The sequence below is a fragment of the Pavona decussata genome, unplaced genomic scaffold, assembly GCF_977016875.1.
Source record: "Pavona decussata unplaced genomic scaffold, jaPavDecu1.1 SCAFFOLD_48, whole genome shotgun sequence".
Lineage (NCBI taxonomy): Eukaryota > Metazoa > Cnidaria > Anthozoa > Scleractinia > Agariciidae > Pavona > Pavona decussata.
This window is the reverse complement of record NW_028145470.1, coordinates 2396684-2417824: the sequence shown is the minus strand read 5'-3', so window position 1 is coordinate 2417824 and position 21141 is coordinate 2396684. Positions and strand designations below refer to the sequence as shown.

Sequence of the window (21141 nt, the reverse complement as noted above, 5' to 3'; positions counted from 1 at the left end):
GTGCCCTTCAATGTCGATGTGCTAGATTTAAATTTATTAACGTATTGTTGATCTCCGCTTTCCTTTGTACTAATATTGTAAGAAGCGAGTGGATGTTGATCTTGAACCAAATGGAATTGAAATCAACTTTACAAGATTGCCTGATCCTTTTATTTTTCATTGGCCATGGTCAGTCCTTAAATGGAGTTGATGACTTTCTTCCGTGTTGTTACCGGCCTTCTTTATAGTGTATTGATATTGCAACAAGAAATTAGCCGTCAATGAATATGCACCAAGATGGCATCCGCGCTTGGTAATTTTTGTTTGGCGCATTTGTAAAAAGGAAGGAAGTGACCAGACTAGCTCCCAGGCCTCAAGGTGTTAAAAAGTTTGGATCTTGCCTATGGAGGTTTGGGGCCGAGTGTGATACAGCGAGGCGTCGTGGGTGCTTCTTCCCGATCAACTCAACGGTAGTCTCCTTCGCAGCTGTCATTTGGGCTTGTCACAGAGCGCGTTGCGTGACCAGCCCAAATGACGGCTGCAAAGGAGACTATTCAACGGGTGACGTAACATTTGACTGCGCGCAAAGGAAGACTGGGGACGAGGCTCTGAGAAGCCACGACAACAGTTACGCGTGAGCTGATAAATGTGTTACGTCAAAGACTCGGTTCAGGTTGGAGGTTAAGAGCGATTTGAAAGATTTAAGCATCACTTCATAAGAATAAGTTGATCAATTTGCAAAAACTATCCAATAAAACAGGTTATGCTTTCATAGGGAATTAAAGTTAGGCCAGTTCACAATTGTGCATTATGCATAATGGATTATGTATGAAGTTACATAATGTATAACGGAATATTGCGCATGTCGCCGTACGGGCATTACCGCATTATAAATGATGAATTATGCACTGATGCTACGTAATGTATTAATATATAGTTGCAAAACGGGTGGTTTCACTAGGACAGAAGCATAAGCATAAAGATAAGCAAGTGAGAACACTAGTTACATAAGCATAAGGACAGACGCACGCGCAGAAAACCGTTTCTTGACGGAATTCTCGATACCAGCTCCCCTCCCCTCCTGCTTATGTCGTTCCTGTTCTCATCGGTGAAACGGTGGCATAACATGACATAAGCACAAGGAGAACGAACACGTGCGTTCTTCTTATGCTTATGCCGCAGGTGTTCTCTCTTGCTTAAGCAGCGTTTGAGCTTCTGTTTCCAAATATGCCTATGTCCTAGTGAAAACTAACCTTAATGCAGCTTTTTACATTGCACAATGCTGCGTAATGCATTATATTTGAAGTTGCATAATGCACATTGTTCATGATGCCACCCGTTATAATTGCCGCATTGTACAGATTATTGTGCACAATGCTGCATTAGGCATGACGCATTATGTCAAGGCTGCCCAAGAAAATGCTCTGGGCGCATAACTGTTTTGCAGCAGCACCTAACCCTTTACATGTTGGGTTCCTAAGTTCTCGGCTTTTGGTCTTGTGGGCTCCTAGCACAATAATGCTTTGTCCTGATTATGTCATGGTTTGAGAAAAAATCAAAAATACTAAGTATTGTTTCTAAAGAACAGACTGTTCTCAATTCAACAACTGAGGCAATTGTTATCAAACGAGGCTTTCGATTCATTTCAAGGACGGTGCCTATTAATACCGAAGTATTTTTGTGCGGTTTATGACCATGTGAGAAAAGCAGATCTTAGCGAGGGCTATTGAAATCCCAAAAGAAAATTGGGGGTAACCACGCATTTTTTAGAGATAATTAAGCAACTTACGATATTTCTAAAAAGCGAAGCTTAATTATCTCTGAAAAATGCATGGTTACCCCCCAATTTTCTTTTGAGATACCAAGAGCACTTGTTAAGTTCTGCTTTCTCCACATAGTTTTAAACCGCGCAAAAATATCCCTGTATTAGTAGGGGCCATCCATAGGAAACCCGAGCATCTCAAGATGCGCAGAACGTATGCGCAATAACAATAGTAGGCACCGTTCTTAACTTAGAAGAGCTTCATGTATCTGGGTGCTGATTCTAAAATAATTTAACTGAAGTGATTCTTTCAAATGTTTCAGCTCTCAACAGTGTTCATTTATGAAGACGGCCTCATTCTGCAGTTCTGTTGTTGCTCTGAGACAGTTCCAAGGCAAAGCAGGTATAATACACATATCATATCTTTATTTATGTTTAAAATTGATCTAATTCACTAAAAGCTTAAATGTTTTAACAAATTTCAGTATAACCAAAGAAGAAAACAAGCCAGGATTTCTGGGCCCAGTTGTTCGAAAGGCGATCAACGCTAATCCCCGATTAAAAGTTAACCGAGGTTTGTATCTCGCTCGTTAAAAATGTTTTAAAAGCAGATTTTTAGCAAAAAAGGCGAAGAATAGTCTAACTCAAAACTGAAAGGCAAAAATCTTCTGGAAAAATACTTAGTAATAATTAAACTCGGATCAAACCTCACGTTAACCCAGGATTAGCTTCATCAGGCTTTGAACAACTGGGCACTGGACATTATTTACACTGGTAAACAACCGCAAAGCATCTTTTGAGCTACATGTTTTCGATGCAGGAGCCATATTCAAGAAGCCCTCTTTAGTTACGATGTGTCCTTAGTATTGTTTATGAACAGCAGTCTGTTGTTATTCTAAACAATACATAAGATGCATCTGAAGTTAGGAGGCCTCCGTAAATCTGTCCCAGTAATTCAGGTTATACGGAATATACATTAACTGACACATTCTTACGCTCTGAAAAATGTGTAGCCTAGTTTCGTATTTCTTTTTCGCCCTTTTGAAAAGATTTAACAATTTTATTGGGCGAAATATAAAAAGAGAGCCAGAAGGGTAAGGGCGCTAACGGGCCACGAGGTCCCATGGGAGGCGCCCTCTTGGAACTGAAAAAGTTCAAATATATGACAAATTGATAAGGTTAAAATATGTATAAATACAAATATATACATTAAAAAGAAAACTATGAAGGATTACTTTACTTTATCCTTACGACTCCTCAACGGAGGTTTACGGACTTAAGCTTGACGCAACTTTACAGGGTTATTTAAAGTTTAGTAAATCTGCTATTTCGTGCTGTGATGGACAGCCACGAGGAATGAAGTAAGTGCACCCCATGTCGGCACCAACGAATGTAAAAAATGGGGCGAAATACCTAACCAAATTTCCAAAAAAAAAAAAATGAAAGCAGTTTCTCATACCTTCAAAGTAATTTCTCAAACCTTTACGAGTCTAATACGTTGTTCACTAGTTTGCAGGCTTTAACTGACACGAAGTGTTCAGACTTTGAAATTTTTAGAATCGAATTGGATACTGAATTCCCTTATGCAACTACAATACTTCATTCTCAAAGTGAACAAATTAGTAAGAACTTTTCTGTGGATTCAATGCCGGTCAGTTTCGATACATTTCTAAGACTATGCTGGTTCTTAATTTCGTCGATTTCAATTGCAAGTACAATAACTTGCTTTTTTCCGTAATAATATGAAATAACGCCCCAGATGTCCACACGAAAAAGATCCCAAGCCCCTTCACCACATCTAAACAACTTCCCCTTAATATAATACGGTGCCTCTAATCAGTCCAGAACATGGCTAAATGATTTCAAATGCAAATGGTCCTCGTAATATATGCAGAGGTTTTTCTGTAGAATTTATCTCGTTAAATTGTCTATTGAAACCATTATCATTACTCCATATTATCCATTATAGACCTGATATTTACAGAGTCACGGATGCTACAAGGACTCTTACCAGTCGGTTTACAAAACTGAATAGTCTCAGAGCAATTTCAGGACTTAGTAGTAAAGCGTCCATCCATGATCCAGGGGCAATTTTTTTTCCATACGAAAACAGCACTAAACTGTTCCAGGCTTTCAGATAGTAGGGAATTTAAGCGGCGACTACGCGTCACCTGAAAATATAACTTTAATACATGTGTGCTACGTCGAAATTATTTCAACTCGTTTAACTTATACAGAAACGGCAAACTACCCAGGAACCAAATTGGTAGGAGTGGCGTTCAGTTTAAGAAAGAAAATGAAAATTCACCTTTTGTTTGTTCCCGTTCTCCACAAACCTTTGAATTTGGCCATTTCACGTTTTTGTTTTGCAGAGGCCGGCAAAGAAATGCACCAAAATTTAAAACGCACGTGCAGAGCGAATGTGCGTTTTTGCTAATTAAACTTATTGCTTTGCGGAGTTGTCGCTGCCGTTGCCGTGGTCATTAATTTCTTAAGTTCTCAATAGCGCAAGCAAAATGCTGAAATCGTAACCCGAACGGGAAAATTAAATTCCCGGGAATTTTTTTTCTCTCTCATAGTCTCGTGCGTTTAATTTTCGCGCAGTTCTCTTTCTGTTTCAATCCTATCACTCTCCATCCGAGAGCCTGGAAGAGACTATGCGACAACCGTAAATAACAATGAGTGCCTGTCAGTTTGGTAACCCAACAATATGAACTACTTAATTTAAATACTTATACTAAAAGTTTTCTTATGATATAGCACATTGTTTCTTACTACCTTTTTTGTACTTTGTACAAACTCTCAAGTACTCAAAACTCTCCTTTACGTCAGGATGTTCTTCACGGTAAATTTTTCTTTCTTATCATCAGTGCCTTTTCGTCGCATTCTTTTGCTTCATTGTGCTGTCCAAGCTCCCAATAATCATCAGCTAAGCTGTGATAACTTACTGCTACCGCAGGATGTTCCTCACCGTAAATCTTCTTTCTGATCATCAGTGCCTTTTCGTCCCGTTCTTTTGCTTCGTGGTGCTGTCCAAGCCGCGTGTGATCAACAGCCAAGTTGTAATAACTTGCTGCTACCTCAGGATGTTCCTCACCGTAAATCTTCTTTCTAATCATCAGTGCCTTTTCGTCGCATTCTTTTGCTTCAGTGTGCTGTCCAAGCTTCCTGAAATCAACAGCCAAGTTGTAGTAACATTCTGCTATCTCAGGATGTTCTTCACCGTAAATCGTCTTTCTGATAATCAGTGCCTTTTCGTCGCATTCTTTTGCTTCGTTATGCTGTCCAAACTCCCTGTAATCAACAACCTAGTTGTAGTAACTTACTACTACCTCAGGATGTCGTTCACCGCAAATCTTCTCTCTGATCATCAGTGCCTTTTCGTCGTATTCTTTTGCTTCATTGTGTTGTCCAAGCTCCCTGTAATCAACAGCCAAGTCGTAGTACCTTACTGCTATTTCAGGATGTCGTTCACCGTATATCATCTTTATGATCATCAGTGCCTTTTCGTCGCATTGTTTTGCTTCGTTGTGCTGTCGAAGTTCCCTGCAATCAAGAGCCAAGTTGTAGTAACTTACTGCTACCTCAGGATGTTCCTAACGGTAAATCTTCTTTCTGATCATCAGTGCCTTTTCGTCGCATTCTTTTGCTTCAGTGTGCTGTCCAAGCTTTGTGCCTTTTCGTCGCATTCTTTTGCTTCAGTGTGCTGTCCAAGCTTTCTGAAATCAACAACCAAGTTGTAGTAAGTTACTGCTACCTCAGGATGTTGTTCACCGTAAATCTTCTTTCTGATCATCAGTGCCTTTTAGTCCCATTCTTTTCCTTCGTTCTGCTGTCCAAGCTTCCTGTAAATCAACAGCCAAACAAGCTGTCAAAACTTAGCGCTACCTGAGGATGTTCCTCACCATAAATTTTCTTTCTGATCATCAGTGCCTTTCCGTCGCATTCTTTTGTTTCGTGGTAATGTCCAAGCCGCGTGAAATCAACACCCAAGTTCTAGTAACTTGCTACATTGTCAGGATGTTCCTCACCGTAAATCTTCTTTCTGATCATCAATGCCTTTTTGTCGCATACTTTTGCTTCGTTGTGCTGTCCAAGCTCCCTCTTATCAACAGCCAAGTTGCGATAACATACTTCTACCTCAGGATGTTCCTCACCGTAAATCTTCTTTCTGATCATCAGTGCCGTTTCGTCGCAATCTTTTGCTTCGTTGTGCTGTCCAAGCTTCCTGTAATCAAAAGCCAAGTTGTAGTAACTTGCTGCTACGTCAGGATGTTTTTCACCGTGAATCTTCTTTCTGATCATCAGTGACTTTTCGTCGCATTTTTTTGCTTCAGCGTGTTGTCCAAGCTCCCTGTAATCAACTGCCAAATTGTAGTAACTTACTGCTACCTCAGGATGGTGTTCACCGTAAATCTTCTTTCTGATCATCAGTGCCTTTTCGTCGCATTCTTTTGCTTCGTTGTGCTGTCCAAGCTGTCTGTGATCAACAGCCAAGTTGTAGTAACTTACTGCTACCTCAGGATGTTGTTCACCGTAAATCCTCTTTCTTATCATCAGTGCCTTTTTGTCGCATATTTTTGCCTCGTTGTGCTGTCCAAGCTCCCTGTAATCAACAGCCAAGTTATGATAACTTGCTGCTTCCTCATGATGTTCCTCACCGTAAATCTTCTTTCTGATCATCACTGCCTTTTCGTCGCATTCTTTTGCTTCGTAGTGGTCTCCAAGCTTCCTGTAATCAACAGCCAAGTTGTAGTAACTTGCTGCTACCTCAGGATGTTCCTCACCGTAAATCTTCTTTCTGATCATCAGTGCCTTTTTGTCGCATACTTTTGCTTCAGTGTCCTGACCAAGCTCCCTGTAATCAACAGCCATGTTGTAGTAACTTCCTGCTACCTCAGGATGTTTTTCACCGTAAATCTTCTCTCTGATCATCAGTGTCTTTTCGTCGCATTTTTTTGCTTCGTTGTGCTGTCCAAGCTTCCTGTAATCAAAAGCCAAGTTGTAATAACTTTCTGCTACCTCAGGATGTTCCTCACCGTAGATCCTCCTTCTAATTATCAGTGCCTTTTCGTTGCATTCTTTTGCTTTGTTGTGCTGTCCAAGCTTCCTATAATCAACAGCCAAGTTGTAGTAACTTACTGCTACCTCAGGATGTTCCTCACCGTAAATCTTTTTTCCTATCATCAGTGCCTTTTCGTCGTATTCTTTTGCTTCGTTGTGCTGTCCAAGCTCCCTGTAATCAACAGCCAAGTTATGATAACTTGCTGCTACCTCAGGATGTTCCTTACCGTAAATCTTCTTTCTGATCATCAGTGCCTTTTTGCCGGATACTTTTGCTTCATGGTGCTGTCCAAGCCGCGTGTAATCAACAGCCAAGTTGTAGTAAGTAGCTGCTACCTCAGGATGTTCCTCACCGTAAATCTTCTTTCTGATCATCAGTGCTTTTTTGTCGCATATTTTTGCTTCGTTGTGCTTTCCAAGCTCCCCGTAATAAACAGCCAAGTTATGATAACTTGCTGCTACCTCAGGATGTTCCTCACCGTAAATTCTCTTTCTTATCATCAGTGCCTCTTGGTCGCATTCTTTTGCTTCGTTGTGCTGTCCAAGCTCCCTGTAATCAACAGCCAAGTTGTGGTAACTTACTGCTACCTCATGATGTTCCTTACCGTTAATCTTCTTTCTGATCATCACTGCCTTTTCGTCGCATTCTTTTGCTTTGTTGTGGTGTCCAAGCTTCCTGTAATCAACAGCCAGGTTGTAGTAACTTGCTGCTACCTCAGGATGTTCCTCACCGTAAATCTTCTTGCTGATCATCAGTGCTTTTTCGTCCCAGTCTTTTGCTTCGTTGTGCTGTCCAAGGCGCGCGCAATCAAAAGCCAAGTTGTAGTAACTTGCTGCTACCTCAGGATGTTCCTCACCGTAAATCTTCTTTCTGATCATCAGTGCCTTTTTGTCGCATACTTTTGCTTTAGTGTGCTGTCCAAGCTCCCTGTAATCAACAGCGATGTTGTAGTAACTTGCTGCTACCTCCGGATGTTTCTCACCGTAAACTTTCTTTCTGATCATCAGTGCCTTTTCATTGCATTCTTTCGCTACGTTGTGCTGTCCAAGCTCTCTGCAATCAATAGCCAAGTTGTAATAACTTTCTGCTACCTCGGGATGTTCCTCACCGTAGATCCTCCTTCTAATCATCAGTGCCTTTTCGTCGCATTCTTTTGCTTTGTTGTGCTGTCCAAGGTCTCTGTGATCCGCAGCAGTGTCGTGCCAACTTGCTGCTATTTCAGGAGGTCCCTCTATTTTGTGGATCTCGTTACTTATGATCACTCCTTTTTTGTCGCTTTCTTTTTCTTCATTGTTCTGTCCCAGCTCCCTGTTATCAACAACCATTCTGTGCTGACTTGCTGCTACCCGAGGATGTTCTTCACTGTAAATCTTCTTTCTGATCATGAGTGCCTTTTCGTCGTATTCTTTTGCTTTGTTGTGGTGTCCAACCTCCCTGTAATCAACAGCCAACTTGTAGTAACTTGCTGCTACGTCAGGATGTTCCTCACCGTAAATCTTCTTTGTGATCATCAGTGCCTTTTCGTCGCATTCTTTTGCTTCATTATGCTGTGCAAGCTTTTCATAATCTACAGCCAAGCTGTGACAACTTTTTCCTTGTTTATGACATTCGTTTTTGTTTGTTGTTTCGTCACCGTACGTCTTGTTCGCAAAATACAAATTCCTTCCATTATATTCGTTTGCGTCATTTTGCTGTACAAACGACAGGTAACCATAGCGCAAGCTGTAAAAACTATCTTCCTGATCAGAAATCTTCTTTCTAATCATTAGCGCCATTTCGGTACATTCGTTTCCTTCAGTAGGCTGTCCAAGTTCGATGTAGTCAATACCCAGGTTGACATAACTTACCGCTACATCGGGATGTTCTTGTCCGTAAGTCATTTTTCTGATCATCAATGCCTTTTCGTCGCATTGTTTTGCTTCCTTGTACTGTTGAAGCCACCTGTAATCTGAAGCCAAGTTATGATAAATGGTTGCAATATCCGGATGTTCTTCACCGTAGATTTCTCTTGCAATAATCAGTGCTTTTTCGTGGTATTCTTGTGCCTGATTGTGTTGTCGTGTATCACTGTAAAAAAGACCTAAGTTGCTGTAGCTTGCCGCTAAATCAATGTGTTTCTCACCGTAAATTTCCTTTGCGATGGAGATTGCCTTCTTATAATATTCCTTCGCTTGATTCTTCTCTCCGAGGCCGCTGTAAACAAGACCAAGGCTGTTATAACTTGATCCAACATCAGCTTGTTTCTCACCATAAATATTCCTCCTAATACTAAGTGCTTTTTCATGGTATATTTTGGCTCGCTCGAACTTTTGAATCTGAATGTAAAGATTTCCCAAGGTGCTGTAAATTCCTGCCATGTCGGTATGTTCTTCACCGTGAATTGCCTTAAAGATCTTCATGGCTTCTTCATAGTTTGATATTGCGAACATTGTCTTGCATTGCTCCTCCAACACTTTCCCGCGCACGCAGAGAACCTCTGCTTTTAATAAATCACCCTCCCGCGTGTTGGTTATGCTGTTAAAGGACTGAAAGGCGGATTTGGAAAATTTAATTGCATCTGACGGTTTACCGAGGTCACAACAAACACGTGCAGTTACGCAAAGCCATGATACAACATTGCCGGGAGTGACAGAGTGTGTTAATTCCTTCACGAAGACATCTCTTACTGCAGCATCGGTGGAAAGGATTTCATGAAGCACTTTGCAGTGTGAGGTAATATTGCGTAACTTTGTACAGGCGTACTCACTCTCTCTCGACAGCTTTCGCTCCACCTCAATTAGTGAGTAAAAAGTTTTCATTGCCGCAGATATACAATGTACTTTCTCCGAGAGAAGAAAAGCAGACATTGAAGTTGTCGTGAGCACTTCATGGACAATGTTATGCAATTTCAAATAGCAGGGTGCCTCGTCTTTACTCTTTAAAGAAGTTATCAGAGAAGATTTTAAAATCGTTGCTCTTATTAACTCGTCCGTTTTTCCGGTTGTACGGGCCCTTACAAAGTCAACGGCGGCTTCGATTGGAAGACGATCGTTTGCACACAGTGAGAGAAAGCAAAATGTTTGACGAAGAACTTCGTCGCTTTCCGAAGCCCTGTTAATTGCTATTTTAATGGCAGTGGTCATTGATCTGGGGTAAGCCAAATTTTCTGCCGCAAGAGGTAGTTCTGTTTCTTGTCGTTTTCCATCATCCAACGTTTCCAGGTAGTTTACCCAGCCGTAGTTTGGAGAGCCATTGTTGACAACTGTCTGTACGTAAAATGCAGCAGCTGCCAAGGCAAGTGGCTGATACTCAAGAACCTTGGCAACTTTTTCAACCTCTTTGTGATTTAAAATCTGTGAATTTTTCTTTAGTAACTCTATTGCCTCATCTTCTTTCATCCCTTTATCAAGTGACTCATGGATCGTGCGGGGAGCAATAGAGGGGATGGAGCTGCTGTCTTGAGTTGTAATTAGCACCTGACCGTGGCCCCATTCTTCACTGGCAGTTGGAGGCAGATTGCTACGAACCAAGGACAAATCAAGAACGTTGTCAGCGATCATTAGCCATTTGGAAACCTGTTTTATCTTTGGCAAAATCAAACGCTTCAGGTGCTGAATTTTTTCTTTTGCACTGACTTCTTTCAAGGTGGCCAAATTGGTCAAGGTGTATTCTGTCACTCCCAGCTTTCTTGCCAGATCCATGTACGAGTCAGCTAGTGTTTCCAGAGTTTCTGCATTCAGTGTCACAACAAACGTTAGACCCTCACTTTCTTGAGATCTTTTGTCGAAAAATTCTTGTCCAATTTGTCGAGCGATCTGACTTTTGCCACAACCAGGAATTCCAGACAAATAGATAGTGCTGACACCTCCTTCACTCCTTTCTGAAAGTTCTTGCATTTTGGTCATGATGTTCGTTACCTCCTTTGATCGTCTGATTATTTCATGGGATGGCTTGAATGCGAGATTGCAGAAAGACTCTACTCTGGAACTGACCTCCTGTGTAAGAGCTTCAACTTGAGCTTCTTTTGTTTGGAGGTCCGATGTAAGGCTTTCAACTCGTTCTTCTTTCTTCTGTATTGTGTCTTGAGCCACTTGTAAATCAGACTTTGCTTGTGTCAATTGCACTCGTAGCTTGTCAGCCTGCATATTCAATTTATTAACTTCTGCCGTGGGGAAGCTTATCTGGTTTTTAACTGCCTCGATGTCAGCGATGGGAAGATTTAAAGAGTTGAATGCAGCTATCACTTTTCCTACGGTCTTCTGGAACTCAGTATCGTTGATACTGAGCTCACTAATGTGAGCAATATCGTTACGAATTTGGCGGAGATCATCAACATCTGTTTTGACCGCCAGACTAACGGTGTTACCCGATACTATCTGAGTACAGGATCACAAAGAACAGACAGCTACAATCCCACTCTGCCGTGTTCCCATTTTTGATTGTTGCCAGATATGGAGCATTCCTGGTGTGACTTTTTCGAGATTCTTTGTTGAAGATGTCTCGGCCATTCTGTGGTGTGTCTTTCCATTCTCCAACCGGAGTTGTCTTGTAAAGGAAATCCCATTCCTGTTTAAAGATTTTCCGTAGCCCTTCCGGAACTAAGTTGAAGGCGATGTAACACAGTCTAAAATAGTTCAGTTGTTCTGGAGTGTATTCCATCAGAGAAGTTTCTGTAGTGCAAGCATCATATTTTGTGAGTCTTAAAATCTTTTGCTTATTATTTTGCTTATTCCGGCGTTTTCTACAGGTTGCCGGTTGTTCTTCATAAAAACTAACTCAATTTTGTTTCTTAATCTTAGTAAAACTTCAAATGTTTTGCTTTCAAAATAATAAAAATTGAATTTTGATAATGAATTTTGTGCATATAAAATAGTTTTTCCTGTCCGATCTCAGTGCTTCATCCAGTGACAGGCATGTCTCAAAAGCTTTTACCGAAGGACATTTGTTATATACGACACGCAGCCAATAGTATATCAACAACTCAATTTCACTGGCGTAAGCTGAGCAAATGGAAGAAATTCTAAAGATATTAATTTTCGGGCTTTTACAAAGTGAAGCCCATTTCATATTCAAACGAACAACAGACTGATGCTATGAGTGGTCAAACTGCTTATTACTTCGATACGCTTTGATTCGTTTAGCCTCGATATTAAGATATCAATTCGTCCAACGTTTTCGTTTATTAATGTATTTCTCTGATAGTTATGAGAAATTGCTACTTTCGATTTGATGACGCAGTCTGTTCTTAATTGTCTTTAATTCACGTTGTATCAATCGATATTGTACAGTGAAGATTGAAATATTGATAATCCCAGGAAGAAAAGTTTAAATGAATTAGTAAATATATTACTTACCTAACTGAACAGGCAGTGAACTGCGAGACCGAAACTTTATATCAGAATTGCGAACCTGCAATAATGTAATAAAGGAAAGATAAGATTGTTGATACGGCGTTTATTCCAAACTTAAATTATCACCTTTTTATATAATGCCATTCAAAAAGGCGCCCTTTGCACGACAAATTATTGATTATGTACTTACTAAACTAGCGTTAATTCGGAGGTCGCGTTTGCAAATACATTACTGTAGTTGTCATGTGTGATGATACAAACAGTTGGAAACATGTGATCAATTCAAACTGCTGGTGACAATGTTAATAGAACTGAGACGTTATATATGAAGCCAGCACACCACCCGCGATAGTCACCAGAATTTTATGAGTTAACCAGCAATAACGTAAGTTCGTATAACACTGGCTGTGTTTGTGTGACATATATAGGAAATACTTCAAGCAAAACGTATACTGTCGAGCCTAATAGAGGAAACAATAGTTTATAGCAAACACAACTCTAAATTTTTGCTAGACTGATGACATTGAAATGGTTTGCAACAGATTGAGCGTCATGGAATAAATGTGATGGTATCACATTCATTCCATTGCGCATATGCCAAACATTGACATTCAAATCCTAGCAGTATGCAGGATGTTTGTCCCATGAACCTAGTTTAATGGCCTAAGCTCCCACGAGTCCTCTTTAGCTCAGTGCCTTGGCAGAGCATCTGAAGTAGAAATGGTTCGACTCCTGATAGAAGCACTCGGATTTCCTTTTTCCGAGTGTTCCTGTGTCACTGACTGAATAATACATGATTCTCACCCTATTCAGCGTCGTTTATACAGTTAAAAGATAGTATCAATACTTACTCGAAGTCCTTGCACTTAACTTGGTCTTTCAATGTAGTTATTGTCTCTGCGGGCCTCTCTGTCCTCAAGTCTTCATTAAGCACAAAGGCTGGTGAAACGTAATTTAATGATAAGGAATGTGAGAAAATTGATTATACAAGCAAGTTGGTCAATAATTCAGTGAATAATTTGCCCACGTTCCTTTTTAGAATAAACCAATATGACACAAACTGTTAGAGTACGTATCTGTCCTCTGCGTTTTTACCATTAAATCTTCCGATCACATAAACGCAAGAGAGCAAATCAAAGGACCTAATGTTCTCTTCATGATAGAATGATTTTTAATCAGTTAAGCATACAAAAGGCTTCCTGTGGCCTAAGGCATGTTAGCAAACGAGAGATGCAAGAATGTTTACCAAACGACTTTAACAATTTTATCTGACGATAAACAGCTTTAGAAATAATAGTTTATGAAGTAAAACGTATTTTACACCGAGGAGTCTTTGAGTCGACTGAAGCCTTCCCGGCTGACGTCTGCGGACAGGAAGTTTATAGAATTTGCAAATGAATTACATTTTTTCCCAAACCAATCCAGCTGAGCATGAGTGAAGTCCACTCTATCATAGACAAACGATCTTTCTAAGGAACTAATATGCAAACATTCTATCGGTTAACGATCATTCTAACTGTAAAAATGTCATGAAAATTTCTCGTACACATTAGACTGTTTATTTTGCTTTCTGCATGAATGACACACAAAAGAATTATTTTTGAATAATCCTGCATGACATGGTCTTAATAAATTAACTATATATGTTTCATCTAACTTAGAGGACTTAAGAGCTTGTCTTGCATAGATTTGCAACATTGTGATTTATACTTTGAAATACTCACTCCAAATCGTTGGGAGTGGCCTGTCCTTAGTTGTCCTCTCTGTCTTTAGGTTCTCAACTGCGAAGCACAGAGGATTGTTTACAAATGTAAAAAGCTGGGGGGTCTTCCCTATGTAATTTTTTACCAACACCCTCTAAGCGGATACATTCTATTTCTACGCTTATTTTGTATCCATTTGCCTCATTTTGTCATGAATTAATGATGAAAAAAAGGTTAGGCAGTGACTCCTAGAATAAACAATTTTATCGCAATTAGAAATTTGAAAGATCGAGCCAGGTGAATGCACAATTAGTTGACGCATATTTTTTCGTCGAAAGCTCACTGATTCCGTTAACAATCTAGTGCCTTACATCCTTGTTACTTCTTAGCTCATAGGTACTTACATTGTTGAAGAAGTTCTTAGGCTCGAGATTGATCCTCAATATACAAATTCTCTTCTATTGCTGTTGATCACAATTCTGTGCTGAGCGGAAGGACAAATGAAAGTGAGAGTACATGAGACAAAAGCTTCTTAGTCTTACTTCACTGACTTTATCGACATGACTAGTGATTGGCTACTGATGCCTGCGTCTGGCTATCTGATAAATGCAATGATTAATTACCTCAAACTTGGAGAGCCATGTCGTATTCAACGCCGCGAGCACTGAAAATTGGCCACGCGAAGAGAAGAAAATGGGTGACCGTCACGCGAACATTCAGCAGCAGTGTTTTATCGGGATTTAAAACCACGAGGCGTAGCCCCGATAAAACATGTGCTGCAAGTTTTTTGAACGACTTCAAAAACATTTCTGGAAAAGCTTGCGTCAAGAGAGTTCATAACAATGATGTATTTGTGAAAGTTGGAAATTAGCATACGAGAAAAACATTAAACATCGCATACTAATAAGGAGAAGGTTTTATTGGGTTTTAAAACCACTGCACGTGATGTTGTATCGACCATTTGATAGGTCAATGGGCTTATGAATTATTAATAACTGTTTGAAGTGATCTTCAGTTCATTAGTGATTTTCATAGCATCATTTAACTGAAGGATTGTTTGAAATACTCATAAAATATTGTTGTGAATTTAATGAAAACGTGCCTGGTTTAGAGAAACTGTGGTGCCTGTGGTGCATGAAAGATGTTTTTGTGAAGATTAATCCCGGCACCGTAACAAAATAGAAGCACCGGATCCTGAAGTAAAGGTTCTTAACAGTCAGTGGTTTCACTAACGAACCACTACAACAGAAAAGCAAGGCTGATTTCACACCATTCGAACGTCTAATAATTTCATGGGATGGCTTTAATGCGATATTGCAGAAAGACGTGATTCTGGAACTGGCCTCCCTTATAAGGGCTTCAACTTGTGCTTCGTTTGTCTGTATTGTGCCCTTAACAATCTTTAAATCAAAATGTAAGGTGGCTCAAAATCACCCCCACCCTACAATTTTTTTAAACTTTGCATCCTCACATAATGATTACAACAGGATCACTTGAACGACTGATATGCGCTATTGCAGAAAGACACTATTCTGGAACTGACCTCCTTTACTTTGCAACCTTAAAATTAAAGGTTGTTCTTAATCCCTCTACTTTGCAAAACGTTGTGTCTTGACATGCTGTTTACAATTAAAAAATGTAAATTAAAATTTGGGGGATAACCGTGCTCGTTTGTTAGCTATAATCACTTAACGCTAAAATTAGGGCAGTTTTTTTTTACAGGTTCTGTTGTTGCTATGGTGACCTGCAATTGCGTAGCTGTGGGGCTGGGGGGTTTACCGCCCCCCCACCCACCCACCCTTTTCGCGAGGACGACATTTTATTTTGTTTTAGTATGAGGTACGTATGAAGAATAATTGAGAAAGAAGATGCTCCCAAGAAAACGACGCGCCCCATCACGTTATGAAGTGGGCACTAGTGAGCCATAACATCACTTGGTCCCTGAGAGACTGAAATCCATATAAAGCCGTCTTCTCTAAAACGGACATCTCCATAATACGGACACTTATTCCTGTCCCCTTAGTGTCCATGATAAAGAGATTTGACTGTCTTATATTGACAGTAATCATTTTGTGGGGAGAAAATACGTGTTGATTCGTAAAATAGACAATATGCCCTTGTCGTTTTGCTAGATTAATTTATTGACATATTGTTGATCTCCGATTTCCTTTGTACTAATACTGTAAGAAACGAGTGGATGTTGATCTTGAACCAAATGGAACTGAAATCAACGTCAATGAATATGCACCAAGATGGCGGCCGCGCTCGGTAATTTTTGTTTGGCGCATTTGTAAAAAGAAAGAAGTTACTAGCCTCGCTCCCAGGCCTCAAGGTTCTAAGAAAGCAACAGGCTTGTCTATGGAGACTTGGGGCCTAGTGTGATAGGGCGAGGCGTCCTGGGCGCTTCTTCCCGATCACCTCAACGGGTAGTCTCCTTCGCAGCTGTCATTTGTGCTCGTCACAGAGCGCGTTGCGTGACGAGCCCAAATGACGACTGCGAGGGAGACTACTCAACGGGTGACGTAACATTTGACCGCGCGCAAAGGACGACAGGGGTCGAGGCTCTTAGAAGTCACGACAACAGTTACACATGGGCTGCTAAATGCGTTACATCAAAGACTCATTTTAGGTTGGAGGTTAAGAGCGATTGGAAAGATATAAGCGTGACTTAATATGAATGAGTTGTCAATTTGCAAAGACTATCCAATAAAACAGGCTATGCTTTCAGAGAGAATGAAAGTAAGGCCAGTTCACAATTCTGCATTATGCGTAATGGATTATGTATGGAGTTACATAATGTAAAACGGAATATTGTGCATGACGCCATAGGTGCATTGCCGCATTATGGATGATGAATTATGCACTGATGCTACATAATGCATTAAGTATAAAGTTGCATAATACAGCATTTTACATTGCGGAAGTATGCATGATAAATTATGCACCACGCTGCGTAATGCATTGTATTTGAAGTTGCATACTGCAGTATTTGCTTGATGCTTTACGTTAATTGCCGCATTGTACAGATTATTGTGCACAATGGTGCATTACGCGTTATGTCAAGGCTGCTGCCTAACAGAAGCCCGGGAAACCGTGGGTGCCCAACAAAATGCTCTGAGCGCCTCAGTGTTTTGCCGAAGCACCCAACACTTAAGTCTGGTTTACACGTACGACGCAAGCATAAGCACAAGCATAAGCACAAGGATGTTTACACGTGCAATAAGCATAAGCATCAGGTGACATACGCAAGCGCAGAAGCATAAACATTTAGCGCAATCGCGCTGCCTTTTCGCGCGAGATTTGATTCCAACATGGCGGAAAATGGCAACGCATGAGTAACTAGAATGCACGCTCACAACTTGTCACTGTTTTTTAGTTTACTTTCCTTGCGCTTGTGCTTATGCTTGCGTCGTCTCGGTTTACACGTACGACGCAACGACGCAAGCACAAGCACAAGAGAATGGAAATCGTTCCATTCTCTTGTGCTTGTGCCTATGCTTGCGTCGTGGCGTCGTACGTGTAAACCGGAACGACGCAGGCATAAATATAAGCGCAAGCACAGGGCGCTTATGCTTGCGTCGCACCGGTTTACACGCAGGTTTCTTGTGCTTATGCTTGTGCTTTTGCTTATGCTTGCGTCGTACGTGTAAACCAGGATTTATTTGGTCTTTTGGGCTCCCAGCACAATGTTACTTTATCCTGATTATGTCATGGTTTGAGAAATGAATTAACCTGGGGCAAGATTCCCAAAGCCCTCGTAAGTCAAGATGTATACTAAGTATTGTTTCTTAATAACGGACTGTTCTCAATTAAACAACTGAGGCGATTGTTATCAAACGAGACTTTGGATTCATCTCAAGGACGGTGCCTATTAATACCGACGTATTTTTGTGGGGTTTATGACTATGTGAGAAAAGCAGATCTTAGCAAGGGGTATTTAAATCCAAAAAGAAAATTGGGGGTTACCACGCATTTTTCAGAGATAATTAAGCAACTTTCAATATTTCTAAAAAGCGAAGCTTAAGAGCGGCTGACTGAGAATATCGAGAACTCGCGGTCAAAATTGAAATTTCGGATTTCCTCATATTTTGTCAGAAGAATCCCCTTAGAGAACTATTTACGAAAATAACAATAAAACTTTCCAAAGATTTTTCGTTTTCGAGAATTCCGGCATAATGTGAAATGCCGTGCCGGCGCTAAATTTTGATGAGATTTGGTGCATTTTCAAATCGCTCGGGAAGGAAGACGGCTTAGCGTATTAAAACGATCTTTTGAGGTTAAATTAGGCATCCTTCTAAGAATACGGTCTTATGAAAATATTGCTGGAGGATTCTTATTTACATGCAGTTTTCAAAGTCCGAAGAATCCTATTTTCAGCATTTTTGTTGACACTTGAAATTGTGGAAACTTTGCGGACAAAATACCTTTCCTGGTACATCGAAATTTACAATGAAAGTTACACTTAAGAAAAGCTCTATTCTTGTGCTGCAACATATAAAAACTTCAGCTTGGGTAATTTAAAAGCCAGCCTTTGACGGAATAAAACACATAGGGAATTTTTTACATATTTTTTCAACAAATTCCAGTGGTCACGCAAGGACAAGATGACATGTTTCAATAAATTATTGTCTGTATGTTATTTTTACCGGAGAATTATAAAATTCTTGTTCCAAAACTAAATCTAATGATCTAATAAGTTTTGTATTGTTTTATATACCTTAAAAAGTCTAACTAGGGAGTGAGATGTAACCCCAAATTTGAAAAGGTCAAAGTGTCATGTCACCTTTCTGCTCGTCCAGATCTCAACCAATTTTTTTCATTGCCACATGGTGCATCTAGAACCAAGTATTTATGGTATATCTTACTAAATATGAACTTGTGTCAATAATAAAACTAATTACAGGCGTTAAAATCACTTTTGGGTTTGTGGAGCTGTGCAAAGCAGGCATGTTTTCTAGATCACAGCCTGTCACCAACATGCCGACTGTTGAACTCCCATGACATGTGAACACTTGAAAATGGGGAAATATTTCGAGGCAAAATCTTGTCCTGGTACATGGAAACTTACAATAACAGGTATGCTTGAGGAACGATCTGTTACTTTACTGCAACATGTAAGAAATCTAGTTTGGGTATAACGTTTATAGTCAAGTGTTAACAAAATTTTTTTGTGTATTTTCTTCGAACTGATATCGCACTGGTCACGCAAGTACCTGTTAACACATTTGAAATACATTTAGTTTGTATAATATATTTTCCCGAGAGAATGACAAAGTTATCGATACAATACAAATTGTAATACTCTAAACAGTTTTTCGTTGCTGAATATTCCTGTACAAAAAATTATTCACAGTCAGAGTGAGTGATAACTAATGCCACAGCAAAATTCGTAAAGGCCGATTTCCGTGGCATGTTTTCCGATAACGCAACGTCAGAATGATCGACAAATTTCATTATTGTACTTCACGCAACTAGTACGTTTTTCACTAAACAGAAGAGTGACAATTTGCTCAGTTCTTAAATGAAGCTGTACGAAACAGCGACATTTTCTACCACATAGTCGATAGCTAGGGTTAATGACATGTTTACGTTTTTATAACTACAGTGTAGTATCCGAGTTGTATTTACCTGCCACCGCTGATATGAGATAAAATTCCATTTTGCCGGCGCTTTGGCATATTTTCGAGTAGCAGGTTTCATCTACACGTGGTATTGCTCACTGAAGACGAAACTTCCATCAAACAAACGTTGCGGTATTTTCATCTTTTTCGCAGGGGCTCAACACTAACCCGTGTAGTCTGTTTGTCTGTCTGCCTGTCAATAAACGACCTTTATCTTAGCTAATTAAACAGCATTTTCTGACTCTTTCTGAGTATTTTCTTCCATAGTAAAGAAAATAACATTGATTTAAAGCTGGTTACAACGCATTCAACTTGTTAATAGATACATAAGTTTGCTGAAAATAATCCCTAGATCCCAGGCGCTTGATTTTTCCAACCGGCCCTCAAAAAATCTTGAGTGAATATGGCATTTAAAAAAGAGGACAATGAATGTACTTAATACGGGGAGAAGAGAAAGGGGGGGGGGGGGGGGGGAACTATTGTTTTATCTAAGAGAAGGGTACCATGTGGTATAGAGACACAATACTCTGGTCTTAGAAGGAAAGGTGACTGATAAAACTTAAACAAAAAAAGAGGAAATAATATTAAAAAACCGCAATGGTCTCAGCAATCATTCTACCGCTGTGGCTACTTTAATTTGAACGAATTTTGAATCTACTTCAGTACACACATACCCTTGCACGTAAAAGGTATTCAACAATAATCCGAAGTATTTACGCACTACAGATGTCATTTAATAGTAACTGCAGGTTTCTCATGCTCACAAAAAAAGCAAAGCAACATGCCGTACCTCTAAGACCTTTATTCGATTCACCATAATAATGATGATGATGATGATAATGGCGATGGTGTGATGATGATGATGATGATGATGATGATGATGATGATGATGATGATGATGATGATGATGATAATGATGATTATTTTAGGGCTTATTGAGGCATCTCTCGACCCCTTCCGACTAAACTAGACGTCTAAACTAGATATCTACGGTCTCAGTTCGTTGGCGGTAGCCTCCCACGCAGTCGTTTTGAGGGGACTCGGGGATGAGGTAATACGAGTCCCCTAAAAACGACTGCGTGGTAGGCTACCGCCATCTCGACAGCGCGGGCAGGTGGTCAGATTGTTATTCGACTCATCCTTTCAGAATATCAAATTCCATCAATGTAAAGATCATCGTAGCTTGATCAGAAATATCACCGCTGTTTGTATTCCATCAATGTAAAGTCAGTAAACTTAAAGTCATATGTTCAATCAACAACATCAGATGATCGATAACTTTACTAACATGCGTGCGCGAGGATTAATTACATTTCACTGTCAGTTTTGTCGTCAGCAAACACCTTCCTTGCGTTGGGACCTGGATGACTGGAGATATCTTTCTGGCATTCACCCAAAGAAACGCAGGTTGCTGTAATAGTACGAACTTTGACCGCAACCGGACTCGTCGTCTATCAAGGACGAAAATGGGCACTGAGCCATAAATGCAACCGAAAATATATAGATACTGCAAAATATGACATCGCGGAAGAAGAAATACAGTTTCTAATATCGAGCAAACCACTCCAAACCAAGAACGCACATTGCTATTTATAACCATTTTGCGTCATTGTTTATAAATAGCAAGTTTAAAATAGCTATGTACACAGTGATGGCCATAATATGCAAACAACCTTGGTTA

The 21141-nt window shown here is 40.1% G+C and overlaps 2 protein-coding genes and 1 long non-coding RNA gene across 12 annotated transcripts in view; 1 reads left to right on the top strand and 2 right to left on the bottom strand.

Moving 5' to 3' along the window:
* LOC146481745 (uncharacterized) overlaps positions 1-21141 on the top strand; it is a 155497-nt gene that overhangs the window by 44266 nt on the left and 90090 nt on the right. For 3 of the 4 annotated variants that reach the window (XR_014864329.1, XR_014864331.1, XR_014864328.1), the window contains one exon: positions 2065-2144. This is a non-coding gene — a long non-coding RNA (uncharacterized LOC146481745). Of the gene's footprint in view, positions 1-2064; positions 2316-21141 lie in introns of all 4 variants that reach the window. The other variant, XR_014864327.1, reaches the window with a different exon arrangement.
* Positions 137-21141, bottom strand: part of LOC146481746 (uncharacterized) — a 93796-nt gene continuing 72791 nt past the window's right edge. For 3 of the 7 annotated variants that reach the window (XM_085107827.1, XM_085107825.1, XM_085107826.1), the window contains 2 exons: positions 12140-12194; positions 137-11455 (listed from right to left, as the gene is read on the bottom strand). In XM_085107827.1, the coding sequence (XP_084963953.1) occupies positions 5738-10930 (5193 nt within the window). In that variant the 5' untranslated portion in view covers positions 10931-11455; positions 12140-12194 and the 3' untranslated portion in view covers positions 137-5737. Of the gene's footprint in view, positions 11456-12139; positions 12195-12987; positions 13076-13860; positions 13918-14243; positions 14367-21141 lie in introns of those variants that run through there. The other 4 variants (XR_014864317.1, XM_085107823.1, XM_085107822.1 and 1 more) reach the window with 4 other exon arrangements.
* Positions 137-21141, bottom strand: part of LOC146481750 (uncharacterized) — a 67696-nt gene continuing 46691 nt past the window's right edge. Inside the window, exon 3 of the mRNA XM_085107830.1 lies at positions 137-3553. The gene's annotated coding sequence lies outside the window, so the exon portion shown is untranslated. The remainder of the gene's footprint in view (positions 3554-21141) is intronic.